General features: G+C 38.4%; 1 protein-coding gene across 2 annotated transcripts; it reads left to right on the forward strand.

Annotated features, from left to right (window-relative positions):
* Nucleotides 1-107: 107 nt before the first annotated feature.
* LOC110831649 (dual specificity protein phosphatase 22) lies at nt 108-14,512 on the forward strand. Of its 2 annotated transcripts, none has more exons than XM_087352329.1 (6): nt 108-192; nt 4,112-4,285; nt 4,785-4,909; nt 6,787-6,958; nt 7,658-7,836; nt 8,487-14,512. In XM_087352329.1, exons 1-6 carry the CDS (start codon nt 172-174, stop codon nt 8,812-8,814), a joined length of 999 nt encoding a protein of 332 aa, XP_087208455.1. In that variant the 5' UTR covers nt 108-171; the 3' UTR covers nt 8,815-14,512. The 2 variants fall into 2 exon arrangements, with proteins under 2 accessions (XP_087208455.1, XP_087208456.1); XM_087352330.1 differs by having other exon boundaries at nt 4,112-4,228.
* Nucleotides 14,513-15,808: the final 1,296 nt, after the last annotated feature.

Here is a 15,808-nt window from a genome sequence, read left to right on the forward strand (position 1 = left end):
GAGCTATTTTAAAACTGCAAATAACGCGGCCAGATGGTGTGCAAGCACAAATCGGAACTGTGATTTCTCCCTCTCCCCCTCAATTGGGTCGGGTCATATCGATCGGCCCCTGCCGGCCGGCAGGTTGCGGGCCTCAGTCGACATGTGAACACGCCGCAGAGCGGAGCAGCCATGGGCAATGGCATGAACAAGGTCAGTAACCACGTCTCTCCCATATAAGGTCAATTCTTAGATTTTTGTTGTCATGAGAGGTGTTTCGTTCCTTCAGCTATGCCACACACATTTCTTGCTCTCTTTCTCTTGACAGCATATCGTCTGCACGATGACAACGTGCTGGGTAACTGTAGTAGCACAAACAGTACCGTGCAGAAGTATACGCTGCACCAGTAATTATTAAAGCTAGATAAGTATTTACACACAATCTGTACTACTGCACCACATAAATCGCAAAACGATCAATTATTACCAGAATTTTAATCATTTGATGTAAAACTGAAGTTCGCTCTCGACACGGGGAAATTAACAGTTCTTAAACTGATGCAAGTAATATGTTAATGTGCTTGACAACAGCACATAAAATCAATTTCAGATAAATACGAAACAAATAAAAGAACGTGCCAATGTCAATGTTCCTCTTGATTTCATTATCAGTACAGACACATCAAGCTGAGGGACAGACAAGACACCTGAGTCAGTCTTTTACTTTCCTCGTACTTCAGATACCGCAGTATGCAAAACACGAGCTCCAAAAGAACGTACTTTCAGAAACTTGTGAGATGAGGTTCTCACGACGGTGAAACTGTCGATGTTGGACTCCTGGGTTGTAGCGCAGTGTTGTCGGTCTGGTAGAAGTCTGGCGCTACAACCCAGGGATACTACTGTTGCTTTAAGTTTAGCAGTATTTATAAAAAATGGTGGTCTCTTATCGACATTGGATGCCTATTCTGGTTCTATGAAGGCGGGGAAATTAACTAGTTCAGCGATTTTAACTTATCAAAGACTCTTGCCCATGGAATTAATAATAATAACAATAATTTCAATAAAGATGGCTGTCTTCTGAGTTGTTGCACCGTGTAATCTGGCAGAAGTTTACTGACGTTTCGGATGTGCTTGCTTCCTCCAATAACAGGGATAGTACATTAAAATAGACAAGACCGCTTCCTTCTCTTTCCAATTCATTATTTATTCATCATCCCATCATTAGATGCTATGTAGTCTGAACTACTGATAACATTGAAAAATAAACCACAAACAAACCTTTATGCAGGGTAAAATCTCTGGTATCTGTTAGTTTATCTAGCAACAGAACAGAATTTATGACCATGCAATACGGTGTCTTTACTGGAGATTATATTAACTGGCCGGATTACAGAGGGCATGCAATCACATGCATTATTCTGGTCTGTAAAGACAAAGGGAGGCCTCTTCGTCTCTCTCTTACTCAGTCTCATTTTGGCTGATACAATGACAGATGACGAATTTGATGTAAAAAAGCTGTATTTCCGAAAAAAACTGCTACATGATTTAATAGCCACGCGACATGCTTCAGTAAGAAGTTCATACAGTGAATCAGCTAGAAAAGTTACTGAGTCAGTTAAAACATAAATTTTCATCATTAATCAGTTTATGTCTCTCAGAAGTTTGTAAAAATAGATTTACATCCTTTCGACACCGAAATCTTTGTTTGTCGCCAATGGCCTCGTCTGACATGGTTCCAGAGTGTCTGCCTTCACCGAACGCGACTTTCATCTGTCTTTCCAGGTCAAGGTTCGCTTAACTAAGATTAGGAAGTGAGGAGTCCTACAAACTTGCGGATTTCACCGACAGGAAAACTGAATATTGAAACCTGACACATGTTGCCTGCACCACTGTGGGTCTTGCTTGTTTGTTACAGAGCCACGAAATGACATGCTACGGATAAATGATCACATGGAAAGAATTAGAGTACGGATCTGGACCAAGGTCCATACATCTTCATTCCTCCCTTCCTTCATTTCTCTGTGTCTCCCTTTCTTTGTTCATTCTTCCTTTATTTTTCTCCTTCCTTCCTTTTCTTCTTTCTGGCACATTGGCATCTGTTAGCTCCGTCGTGTGTCTGTCTGTCCGCATACAACAGCGCGAGAACCACTAAAATGAAATTTGATGCTGGGAATTTTACTAAAATGTGCTGGTACATTTCAATTTCGGCTAAACAATGACGGACACTACATGAAGATCAACTTGCGTTTCTGTGCGCATCTCGAGCGTAACTTGCTACATGTTTTAACAGAGAAGAAGGTATTTCGAACAGAAGTAGAGAAAAGTGAACCCACATGTGTCCTTTTTCAGTTGAGTCTTGCGGGTTTCGGGATAATGAAACAAACGAGATTTTTTATACTGTATCATCTCGTAACTATAGAAACTTTGGACTGATTTTGATCAAATTTTATATTGGAAACCTTTGCCGGCCCGCCTTGCCTGTTTACGCCACGTATAAAACAGCATCACAACTTGGCGTTCAGAAATTTGAAAATCTCGAGCCAGTAACAAAGCGAAAGCATATGAATTCCTAACGTGTCTTTCTTCTCTTATTCCTTTCGTTCCGTCAACTCTTGTTTATTCTTTCTTTCTTCCTTCCTAATTTACTTGCTATCTCCACTATTGCATTTTCTATCCACTTTCGGATATATTAAGACAAATTAACTCTCCACACAGTGATTATCAACCCTGTATTACGTCTTGATCCACGGAACCCAAAATCGGGTCGTTTTTACAGGTTGGGGAATAAGCAAAAGGACGGCGCAAGACTTCTTCCGTGCCTCTCCTCATCCAAAACCCCCACACGCTACAGACAATGCTAGGTTCTCGTGATAGGCGCATTGTCTAATATTCATAAATGTTGTGTTCATGACAATCGACACAACCTCATCGTGGTGAGAACCTCAGATACTACTCTGAACCTCGTTTGTAAAAGACAGATTTAACAATATGAAGGTGAGAGACAGTGGCCGCTCTCTATAATGGCGGATGGGAAGTTCAGGAGCCATTAGTGGCTCGTTGCCAGACTTGCAACCTGTAAAAACCATAATTACATGCTCGCAGTTACACTTCTTTAATCGTTTAATATAACACGTCATAATGTCATAATGTCAACAGTGGCTCTTGTCTTTGTAGGATGGGTCGTTATCTTTGATCGGAGGCCGGAAAACAATCAAGTACAGTCTGATAAGTAGTGGGGACGTTAATTTTCGAAATGTGCACAATCACTAACATAAAAATTTGCAGTGGGCCCACTCGACTTTCTCATTCACGTTTGAATCAGGGACCCCAAGACTGACATTTTCGTTTTCATATAGATTTTATTGTACAAATTTCTGTCCATGGGGCGTCTCTCCTCTCGTGTCTTTTTTCAAGGTATAGCATGAAAGCTATTGTCTACGTTTCTCAACACATCTCACACTTCTTATGCATTTCGTTTTCATGGTACCAAAGGAAAATGCAGAGCGATATTACATGTGACTCGTGAGGAATTTGGCATGCGGATGGGAATGTTACAAAGTCACGGGTGTCCACATGAGAATTGATTATTGAGATATTTAAAGTCCGTAGCTTATACCCTGGCATGTGCAAACAAAAACTGTTCTTCGCCACCAACGTATCCAGATTGGCTCTTAGCCCCATGTTCCATTTTCAATGGTCACCGGAAGGCTTTTCCTGAAGGGGAGTGTGAAGCTCAGTCCAGTACCGAAGTTAATGCGTGGAAAATGAATTAGTGTTATTTAACTAAAATGCACAAACTACAAAAATCAAATTAATTCACCTCATCAGCGTTATTCATAAGCAACAGATGATTCGTTTTTGACCAGTCATGAAGGCGACTGGCTACGAACCGTACGACCACGATTCGATTCCCCGAAGTAGCAGAGATTTTACAGTTCACCAGTGTGTTGAAACCGGCTCTGCGACCGACCCAGCCTCCTATTCAATGTCGAACTTTATCTCCACTGCTTCTTTTCGCCTTCATGACAACGCGTACGCACAACGACAATTTGACTTTGCATAAGAAATGAGATATTCAGAACAGTTTATCGCATTTCAGCCTCAGCACGAAATATAATGTGTTGTGTTTCAGGTGCTTCCCGGTCTGTACGTAGGCAATTACCGGGATTCAAAGGATTCTTCTCAGCTAGAACGCTTCAAGATCACACACATCGTGGCTATACACGACGCGGCAAGGAAACTGCACTCCGTAAGAATTTGCCATGTTGTGGAGAGAAAGACGAGACAAGCAACGCTCTGTACAAGGGTTCGAACCGGATGCTCGTATAGTACAATTACTTGCTCTTAAAAGGGGGGCAGAATCTGAACTGAGCAGAGCGGCTCCGCGGTAACGAATCCCAGCTAAATACTGGCCACAGCTCTGACGATGGCGTACTTTCCTCTTCTCTCTCCTTTTAGACGTACGTTTTTCTCCTATCCCTTGCTTCCCTGAGACCTTGCAATTATTTATCCGTATCTTAAAGAGCTCCAAGTGTTTTGTCTGCAAGACAATATGGCCCATTGTCCACAAATTGTGGTAACGTTTATCATACATAGAAAGACAAACTACGGCGATGATAGTTGTGAAGTTGTTTAAAGACACTATTTAACTGCAGAGGTAATGCAGCGTCAAATGAGATGTGACGTGACCACAAATATGGGAAAATGCGGGTGATGCCTTGCTTTCGCTCTGTTTTATCTTTCCTGTCTTTGAATTCTTTTATTCTCTTCTTATTTCCTTTCTTCTTTCCGTCTCTCTCCTGCAGGACAAACACTACCTGTGTGTGATGGCGTCCGACACTCCTGACCAGAATCTCACACAGTACTTCCCGCTCTGCAATGATTTCATCCACGCGGCCAGACTGCGAGGCGGCAATGTCCTCATCCACTGGTGAGTGCCTCTACGCTGCTTGTCCTATCGATTTCTTGCAAGTAAGCGTTGTGTTTGGAAGGTCCTGAATTCGAGTTCGTAATATTTTTCAATCCGTAACAGGCAGCGACGACTTTCTCTGCCTTCCTTTCCAGTTCATCGTACATTATCATTCATTCGTCATATTTCAACATAGCTCACATGAGCCCTTTAATAACTTACGAACCAGTTTACTGTGGGCCAAATTTTGTGAAGCTGTTTGTCAGTGCGATTGTAATCAAAGTGCTGACGATCGAGAGAAACAAAAAATGCATACACGTACGTACAAAACCTTGGCTAGGGATCGTGCTCAACTTACAGCCAGAGTCTTGTGCAATCAAATTCTCTTATCGGAACGAGACTAACGATTTATGACAAAGGACATGTCCGAGCCATTGCATCGATTGTTAGGGGTTTTCCCTGCACGCCAGTGACAAATGCCCTGTTATAAGCACTTCACGATACATAAACGGTATCGTATAAATGTCTGAAACATATAATTGTGGTGAGTGTATTTTCATCACTTCCAAAACAATATAACACATGACCGGCAATGGAACCGTAAGCCAGTTTAATCCTATATTCCTGTTAAAATGTTTGGAACGACTGCATAAACAAGTGTTCTTTTTGCTGGAACAATTAAATGAAGTTTCGGTGGTAAGAGCAGAGCTGGTTTACGAATAAATATAAAAATAGTAACTTTGTTTCATTTAAGCTTTAAAATGCTACCATAAATTAAATACAAAATGCGGTGCTATGTTAGACAAACTATGAAGAAAATACAGAAGGAAAAAACACGAAAAATGAAAGCGGAGGGAAAATCGAAAAGGAAAAATAAGAGAGCAAAATGAAACACATGGGGGTAAAATTTAAGCACGGGAAGGAAACTTTTGATAAAAATCAGATAAAACAGAGAAGAAGCCCAAAATTAAAACGGAAAAGAAAAACACAAAAAGAATAACGGAAATGAAACAGAAGGGCCGTCAAATAAGACTGAAGGTGTCGTGATCGATCTGGCACGAGGTGGCGCCGGCGGCGACGACCTTGTAAAACACTGTAATGCGTCAGGCGGTTCCCGCTTTTACCATTTATTTGTGGTTTATTTAACGACGTTATAGTCTATGGTCTGAGTGAGGTGCGGACAGGGTCGAGTGTAAGGATGACCCATGTAGAATGAATTGGGAAATACCTGGAAGGCCGCAATCACGACCTAATTAAACTAATAATCCCAACATTTCACGGAGGGACTGAGGAAAACCACGAAAACCTCGGCCAGGATATACGGCCTCCGGGTCAAGATTTGAACCCAGGCCTCCTTAATATGTGGCAATGCTAATAATTCGGCCGCGACGTTCGGTTGTAGTTCATAAATTTGGTCAAAAACGGTTCAGCGTACATGAGATTGGCGCACACATAGCGTAAGCACAGACCTCATAAAGATGACAAAATTAATCCGGCTCTGGTGTACTTAACGAAGTACAAACAAAAATAAGACTTATACGGTCCTCCACGCAATTAAATTTGCTAACAATAAGATTACTCGTAAAGGCCTGTGCAGCTCAGGTAAACGAGTTCCCTGAAGGTGGATGAGACAAAAGATGTCGAGAAATTAAAAACGAGCGTATTTGAAAAATTATATTACAGAGGAACGGAAAATTTGATTTTGTACAGGTGACAGAATAATATTTTCTAAACAACTGATGAGCCATATACTAATACAGTGGAATCAAAAGATTTGCATCCCTGAAGTACACCTTCCCTATGAGGAGTATTTTAATATTAGGTCTGAAATCTGCAAGCATGCATTTGATTGTTGTGTTTTATATGGGGACTGAATTTTACTGTTGTGATATTTGCAGCCTTGCAGGCATGTCTCGCAGCGTGACAGTGGCTGTGGCCTACATAATGAGTGTTACATCCCTCAACTGGAAGGAGGCCCTGAAAGTTGTGCGTGTAGGTCGCGCTGTGGCCAATCCTAACTTTGGCTTCCAAAAGCAACTGCAGAACTTTGAGATGTTCAAACTTGCAGAGGTACTGCTCTGAATGACATGATGTGTAGCACTGTTAGGTGATGGAGATTAGGGGCAAAAGGAGGGACATGGGTCCACCCTCTCCTCCCAAAATATCACACATGATACATGCCATCTATAGAAACTTGATAAATTATGCACAACATGGAAGTTTTTGTTGTTGTATGTAAATCCCCTTATCCATCTACACAGGTATCATTTGTTAGTATGGAAATTAAATGCAATTTAATAAAATAATGTGGAGTGACAGCACAAGTGAACATACAGACTGAAGGATGGTTCCTTGCATTTGACCGTCAGACACATTTTTATTAAGCAAATATAATTTATTTTTGGATACTCATAACAACTGATACAGTATTAACTTCCTCATAATTGCCTGTTAAGTAAGTGTATGTGCTTAAAATTGACAATATTTTCTTTTAAAGTAGAATTAACCATCTTTAAAAATGCAAAATTAGGAATTTTAATAACATGACTGTATACACTCCCATGCCCCTGTCTCTACATTCCTCAATCAGATGGTTCATTGCCTCTAGTAACACGATATATCATTTTGAAAAATTTGGCACTCATGCAGTAACCCCAAAGAGAGAATATAGATATAACTGTAGTATTCCCAGAATCATGGACTGTTACTGTGATATGGTTTAGTTCTTTGAACACGGCTTTGAAGATAAAGATAGCATGCTTGTTTCAGGAGCGACGGAGACTCAAGGAGAGATATCCGAGCCTGGCGCTAGTGTCGCAGGATGAAGAGCAGTGTCGTCTCATGCTTTCATCATATCAGAGCCTCATCCTTTCCCGAGACCTCTGCGAGGGGGACTGCGCCATGGGACAAACATGTCCCACGGGCATGTGCCGCGGACCTAATAAAAGGTACATTCCCAACTGATTTTGGTATCCTACTCAGTTGTATAAAGAATATTTTACTATTTGTGAGTTTGTTATCCCCATTCATGTGATGTACGATCCTCTCAGATGATACAATTAATGTTTTCCTGGAAAAGCCCTGATTGAAAACTAATCAACTAAAAATATATATTCAGTAATTACTCTAGAATCAGTGGGTAATGGTGTACTTTAGGTATATTTACAATATACTCAGAGTTATGCACATGTGAATTATTTGGATAGCAGATTATTATGCGCTTCTGATGATCACTTTTAGTTTTCAATACTTACACAAAAATACCTGTGAAGCATGCAGTCATATCTCTCTCTCTCTCTCTCTCTCTCTCTCTCTCAACCTTCCCATTTATGTCTTTACCAGTCCGTTCTATACAACACCCTTCACATTCTGTGACATTTGGAGGATATGGTGAGATAAACATGACATATCATCCTGCTGCTACTGTACACAGAGCTGCAGAAATTATAATTATTGTGACACTACTGTAATTTGTTATGCAAATGCTGAAAATAAGATAATGTAGGTAGGATTATTCATGTTTCAGATTATTCCATTAGCCTCAGTAATCAATACTAACTTGTAATATTCATATGAATGTATAATTTGCTGCTTACAGGATATTCAGGCGCAAATCCAGTGCACAGTGTGTTACACCCCCTCAGTCTCCACGCATGCTTCCTCCAACGCCCAGCGCAACTCGTAGTAATGCACTCAGCCGGCGTCCAAGAAGTGGACCAGCAGGTCTGCACTCTTACACGGGATCTGCTCCCCCATCTCGCTCAGGATCACGACTTGATGTGTCAGAGCTGCCACCTGGTGTTATGAGTTGGGATGATCGACGTGTGGGTTCTGCCCCTACCACTCCCATGGCCTCGCCACCTGTATCACCACAGCACTGGACACGCAGAGCATCTACACTGGTGCGCAAACCTAGCAACACATAGCGAGCTCCGCACATTATGCATCTAGAACCGTCCTACATTGTGCACTAGGCTTCATGTCTCTTATTGTGGCCAATACACAAGGTGGTGGGTTGTGTAACAGCAAGGACTTTCACATGGTGAGGGTTAAACCAAAACCAAACCAAACCAAATCAACTGCTGCCACCTGCTTTCTTTCTTGAATTTCATAGCATTACTTTTTTGTTAAAATAAGTGTTTCGGGTTATTTTTTTATTTTACACACTTTTTAAAATGGAAAACATTCATGAAATTTTATACAGACAGTTTTTAAGGTGTTTAATCATTGAAAGCATGAGGTAGACAACTGCCAATGTGTTTGGCTGAGTTGTCAAATAACATTTTGAAGGTGTGTGGTGTTCAACTTCAGATAGCACAGTGAACTGATAGCAAGGTAAATTAAAATAATATCACAAATATAATAACAACTTATATTTTTAATTAATAATATAGCTAGCTTAATGATACTTACAGCAATAAAATGTTAAAGTCACCAGGTAAAATCTTAATCTTTTATATGATAAACCACAATCTTGTGCATTGGCCACTATAGTGGTTCTCAGCATCTGACAAGATCTGTGTTTGAGGTTCTCATGGTAAACATGTGGTTGGACATGTAGGTAGATATCAACATTTCAGGGAAACAGAAAGTATTCTTCTCTTAAACGCTAGGAATCTACGTACACATTCACATGGCCTCACAACCCAGAAGACCAACATGGGCATGTGGCAAGATATGTTTCTGGTCTTCTGAATGAAGGGTTGGGAACCACTGGAGTTTATTTCTTGGTTCACATCCAACAGTAAGCTGGTGGAATATAATAAGATGTTTTTCATGTTAACAAATATTACAATGGACCACTGTTCATACCATATTTTCTTATCTACACCATCTTCTTATCTTGCTACTGCTGTGTATGTTTGTGTGATATAGAACAAACCACGTTATCCAGTGTAACCAGCATGAGTCACATGTTTTGACTCATGGGCTTACAAATCTGCTCACTCACACTTCCCACACTTCTTTAGGGTTAAGCCCCCATTTCACATTTTTATACCTACCTCATCTTGTTCTATTTTACTGTTAGAAATGTTTTGCAGTGAGATATACAATGCATTCATGTTTCTGCTGCACACAGGCAAAGTTCATACTCTGTAATAATAGTTGGAGTTGGATTGCGTATTATTTTACAAAAGAGATGTGAACACTATATAGCAATACACTTTAATCGAAGAAAGCAAACTTTCAATTGTCAAGGCTGCAGAACCCATTATTAAACATGTAATGTTCAGAATGCTGCTTCCACTATTGGGGCTTACTATTAGTAACTTTAACTACATGCATAATTCATAATAAATGTTATTTTGTCTTCATCTTTATCACTTTTCAAATATTACTTATATGTTCCACACATGGCAGTTATGAGCTTTTACAAATTTTGAAACTTCAGATACTGTAGCCAAATATTTGTTGATTGATGAGATGATTCAACTGTTGTTACATGCAAAAATATGCTCAGTAAAGAATATAATCAGAACACAAGATACGTCAGACTAACTAACTAAATATGGTAATGACATATCACCTTGGTTTGTTAGACACATACATTTGTTAAATTATGAAGCAGTGTTTTTCAATTTGTCACATGGCATTTCAAGTAGTGTTAAGAATATTTAAATTCTTGAAAAACCTAAAAAAATTCCTTTTCAGCATCATATTCTAAAGGATAAACATGAATAACTATGGTAGCATAATTGAGTTACATGTAGAGAAAAGCTTTTGAGGGTTTTACTGTATGGAAGATTGAAAATGCTACCATAACACAAATTAGTAGAGAAAGAAGTAAAAATAACATTTATTTACCCTAACCACCCTACAGACTAAAATAAAGGCATACTCTGAACAAAGATGTATTTAGGAAGGAGTCTGCAAAACTAAGCTCTGTATACACATGAATATAGGTGGCAAATGATAGTGTAAAGGTGACCCAAAAATGCTCAAGTTGAACCTTTTTCAAGAAATCCATTCTGGTTATTCTTACTTGAATATGAGGATACATATTTTTTCCTTCATCCGCACACATTGTCCTGTCATCTTTCAAATGAGTGGGTTTGAACTAGAGTTGCTGAATGGTTACGATCTTTAATAATTTACATTATGTTGTGGATTATCGGTTAACAGCAACACAAGTTCTAACACCAAAATGTTGGTTCAGGACATTTCAGAAGATGGATATTAATGAAGAATGCAATCAGTGCTCAGTTAAGCACTTAAAATGTTAATAAATGTTTGTTGCAAATGTGTGTGCCATGAGCAGAGCAAATTATATAATATTTTAAGACAAATTTTGCACTCTTAGATTTAATAACTCTCTGAAGTGTTGTGAGAATGGCTGATTCATTATATGAACACTGTGTTGTATATTGTCCATTGTCTGAGGTATATTTTACATTTATAACGTTTCAGGACTTAGCACTGCCATTATACTGACATTCGCTTTTGTATTATTAGTGACAACAGTCAGGATTGAATTGGGTACCTATCAAATGCTAGGCTAATATATTAACCACTAGGCCACTGGGGTGACCCAGAAATGATTGTAGTTATTTACACACCCAGTTTTCCTACTTCATAGAAGAGGGACCCATATGGAATTTATGTTTATGTTTGGTTGACTGGTGACCTCTTTCGGTTTCCTGACGACTCTGATTCTTTGTGTATGATTTCTGCCTTATTCCATTGCATTCTATGGTCCTTGTTCTGATGTTTTGGACTTGGATATTTCTCCCATTTTTGTGTTATATTTGTGTTTGGTAATTTTGGTGTTAAGTGATCTTCTTGTCTCTCTTATACATTTCTTTCCACTTAACACCAGAACCACTGAACACAAACACAATACAACAATAGGAGAAATATCCAAGTCCAAAACAGCAGAACACTAGTAGGATGAGGTCCGTAGAAGACAATGGAATAAGGCAGATATCATACACAAAGAAGAAAACAGAATCATTAGAAAACTGAGAGAGCTGGTACTCAACACAACAGAGCAGGCCATCATTACACTAAGTCTAGTTATAAGTTCCATATGGGACCCTCTACTATGAAGTAGGAAAACTAGACGTATCTCATAACTAGAGTTAAAACTACATCCACATTCTGGCCACCCCGGTAGTCTTGTGGTTAGCATACTAGCCTAGCATTTGAAAGGTCCTGGGTTTAATCATGACCATTGTCACTAATAATACAAAAAAAGATGTCAGTGTAATGACAGCCAATCACCTGAAGATAGGAGCAGAGCCAACTTCTGAAATGTTGTGTATATCAAATATTCCTCAGACAATTGACAATGTCCAATACAGTGTTTCTACAACTCTATGATTTGAAAATTTATAGCATAATATTAAACCTTTTAGTCAACTAAGGAAAGTAGTTTATTGTTAAAATATGATTAACCTGTCTAATTAATAACTTAATCATAACATTGGTTTACACAGTCATAAATACAGAGACCCCAATCCTTTCACTGAATTAATCCTACTCAGATTAATTAAATTAACATATATTCAGCATCCTGTGATGTAAACTGTGACACAAGCAAGGAAACATGAAGTCTGTGAAATCTGTGAATGTGATGGAAGAAGGAAGTGTTAACTGTGAAGAAGGAAAATACCTCAAATCTATATTGTCTTTAGAAGCCTGTCCTGTATATTTTCTGGAGCATTCTGTAGATGTCAGGGTTCAATGTGTCCATAGAAGCAAACAGAAGAGAATGTACATAGTTTGTTTGTTGAGGACTGACTTTTTATATATTTCGTACAGTGTTGTTATACTTAGCCAATTCAGTTTGACACATGTCTTTCTTTGTCCCTTCAGCTGGCCTGAGGGCATAATAATCACAAATTGATGTTGCAGTATGAAATCATATTTTTCTTATTGTTGTTAAATTAAGGGAGAGTGAAAATGTTGCACAGTGTAACCCACCCACCCAATGCTTGAACTAGCATTAATGTCTCATTAACAGGAAACAGCACTTCTTTACCAAAATAATAAATAATAATTCTTTGACAGTTACTACTTATGATTTTCACAAGGTGAATAAAATTAAGAAATGAAAGGGAGATCTTTTAACCACAAGTTTCATTTCCCACACTACTTTACTGATTTTTATAAAATTTGATACTGTGGAACACACATTAAAAGTTATCAGATGAATTGAATTTTTGATCTGTATAAGTCTAACATTACTTCAACCTGATGTGAAGCTCTAATCAGAGTTATACTTTTTTGTAAAATTAATAAATCAGAGTAAAAATTAATACATTATATAAAATACTTGTAAGATCTAAACACTTCATCTGAAATATATTTCAGAAATGAAATTAAAAATTATTTATACTTTGCATTGCAATATCTTTATGTTTCATTAGGATCCAATACTTAGATGGATACATAACACAAGACTGTTTCTTCCATCATCAGTATGAACCAGGATAGTTCATTCTAACCTGAATAGCTAGTTTGATTCCTGCCAGGAAGAGGGATATTTTTCTTGACAATATCCCCAACATCTTAATTGGAACTGGTGGGCTTTTTCTCTCTCTTGGACACACATATATAGATGTGAATTACATATAACAGAAAACCAGCCTCTTAAGCATTGGCCAGATTAGACTTTGGTCGCTTAGCAGAACCAGGTTCACTGGTTTGTACAACACTGCTGCAGTGAACCTGTTCTGTCTGTCCAGCTGTATATTTCCAAATGCTTCTGTTTCACACTTCCACAAGAGTACACAAGACCTGCAACATGAATATTCAAACTACGGAAAGATAATCACAAGAAGTTAGAATACTAATAAAAATATAGAGGTCTACAAAGGCTGTTACTGAAGACCGGTGCTGTGGTTGGTTGAGCAGTAGAATGGACTGGCAAGACCAATCAGCATCAGTCTTCATTACTGTCAATAAGTACCTTTTGTCATGACTTTCATAACAAACCAAATATTTGCAAAATTAATTTTTTTAAGTTGGTTATTTAATTTTAAAAATGCAAGACCAAAAATCTGACAATTGTAGTTCACACAAACTACAGAGTTTTTAAAGTGTTTACTTATTTCAAATGAATGGACAATGATGGGTCATTGCATGGCTCTGCCAACTCATAAGAGCGTATGGAAGACAGATGCTGTGTTAATCAATTCAAATGAAAGCAATCTCACGGCATTCCAACTTGTAATTCTCTCTCTTCTTAAGCACAAAATCAGAACTCACTTGTCACCTGTGACACACATTATAGTTGTAAGAACATGGTCTCTTGCCTTCCATAGCTGTAATTTAACTTGGATATAAACCTTACAAACAAATTTCAGTTATGTATGGAAGAAAAAAACATTCCTGTACAAGCATATGGCCATAAACCTAATCAAATGTTACTTCATACTAATACAACCTCTGTGAAGAGTAACAGATATGGCAGTGAAAGGGTTATGTACTGCTACCACTGAGCAGGACAGCAAGTCTTTTTGAGTGGTTTGTTGCATTGTGTTACTTTGTTTTAAGATGGAATATTCTTGCAAATTCCATGTTGCTAAGTTCTTAGCATGAACACAGGTAAAAAAGTGACCTTATTTGTTTTAATTAGTTGTACAAGAATGATGTGAGAAAATAAACTGTTATCCCTTTGTCCTTCAGCATCTTCTTGTGCTGTAAGCTTTCAGGTAATGCCTTCAACTATTATTGCTTCTGCTCATCTCAAAGGATAAAAGCGCGGATTTTAGAAGATAGCACCCACAGTGTGCATTTTTCAACTTGCCCACAATTAATAGACTATGAGTATGATAGCCAAAAGAGGGGCCCCACAGCTTTAACACAGTATATTAACCACAATAGATGCATGGTATGATTCAAAATAAAAAAATTGACTTTGTCAGAGGCAATAAAAGGCAAAAGCATGTAAAAAATCTTCACTTCTATGGGCTGGTCTTGAACCAGATATTTGTTGCATGGAAGCCAGTGGCTTACCTCAATAGTAGTAAACTCCATTACACTTTTACCTTTTTGTGACTCAACTCGGGTTTGGACCTTGGTTAACCTTCTCTAGCACTCAGAATGTTCTTGGTTCTGGGCTCTTTAAATTTATTTTTCCAATTTTCATTCTAGGTTTTCTAGACAAATGTTATGATGGCTAATATGCAGGAGGGGCCTGGTAGTGTAAGTCTCAACTGCAGCACCAGGCATTCTTAGGGTTCCTCCTTGTTATCTGGAGTCCTTCCAAGCAAATATCAGGAAGGACAGACTTGTAAACAGGCAGGCAGTATCTTGAATCAGCTTATATCTTGTTTTGTGGTGTGATGGTCTGCCATTCAATAACAACGGACACGCACCTCATACACAACCCGATATAGGCACCCAGGCGCGTCTCCAAAAATAAAATCGAAGAAGCCTGGAGATGTAGTAAAAACGAGTAAAAACAAAAACAATATAAGCAGAGCAACAGATACACCAGATTTTAATTTTAATTTTGATAGACCTGACGATGATAAGATTGTATATCGAAACATGTCGTCAATTTTAAAATGTAACAATTTTATGTGAAATTTTATATGATTTTAACAATAAGCTTGTGTAAACGACGGAAAATAAAAGTATTATCTTGAATCAGTTCATGACCATTCTCCCATTTTTTTTAAATTTCATTAAACATAATCATTCTTTTGTCTTATTTGATGCTAAATAACCTCTATGAATCAATAGCCTGACAGAACATGTGCTATAGCAGTAAAAATAAGAAGTATTTGGGAGAACTTTGTTCAAATCTTGGCTGAGTTACTGGCTATACAAATTAATGTTCTCACAGTTTTCTCAGTCCCTCCACATAAATGCTTGTTTAGTACCATTAGATTCTTCCAAAGACATTGTCTTTTAATCAGGATAGCAGGATCACAGCCAAGAGGGTTGTTTTTAGTACAGAAACTCTCTGAA

Source organism: Zootermopsis nevadensis, unplaced genomic scaffold (assembly GCF_977971745.1).
Source record: "Zootermopsis nevadensis isolate Lab colony 2312 unplaced genomic scaffold, Znev_1.0 Znev_ptg000021l, whole genome shotgun sequence".
In the NCBI taxonomy this organism is placed as follows: domain Eukaryota; kingdom Metazoa; phylum Arthropoda; class Insecta; order Blattodea; family Termopsidae; genus Zootermopsis; species Zootermopsis nevadensis.

Bases quoted from the DNA above. Each gene is read 5' to 3' on its own strand.
- LOC110831649 (XM_087352329.1), top strand. From the start codon at position 172: ATGGGCAATGGCATGAACAAG. The intron at 4,910-6,786 runs GTGAGTGCCTCT...TGATATTTGCAG, and splicing joins GGCAATGTCCTCATCCACTG to CCTTGCAGGCATGTCTCGCA. The intron at 7,837-8,486 runs GTACATTCCCAA...TGCTGCTTACAG, and splicing joins TGCCGCGGACCTAATAAAAG to GATATTCAGGCGCAAATCCA.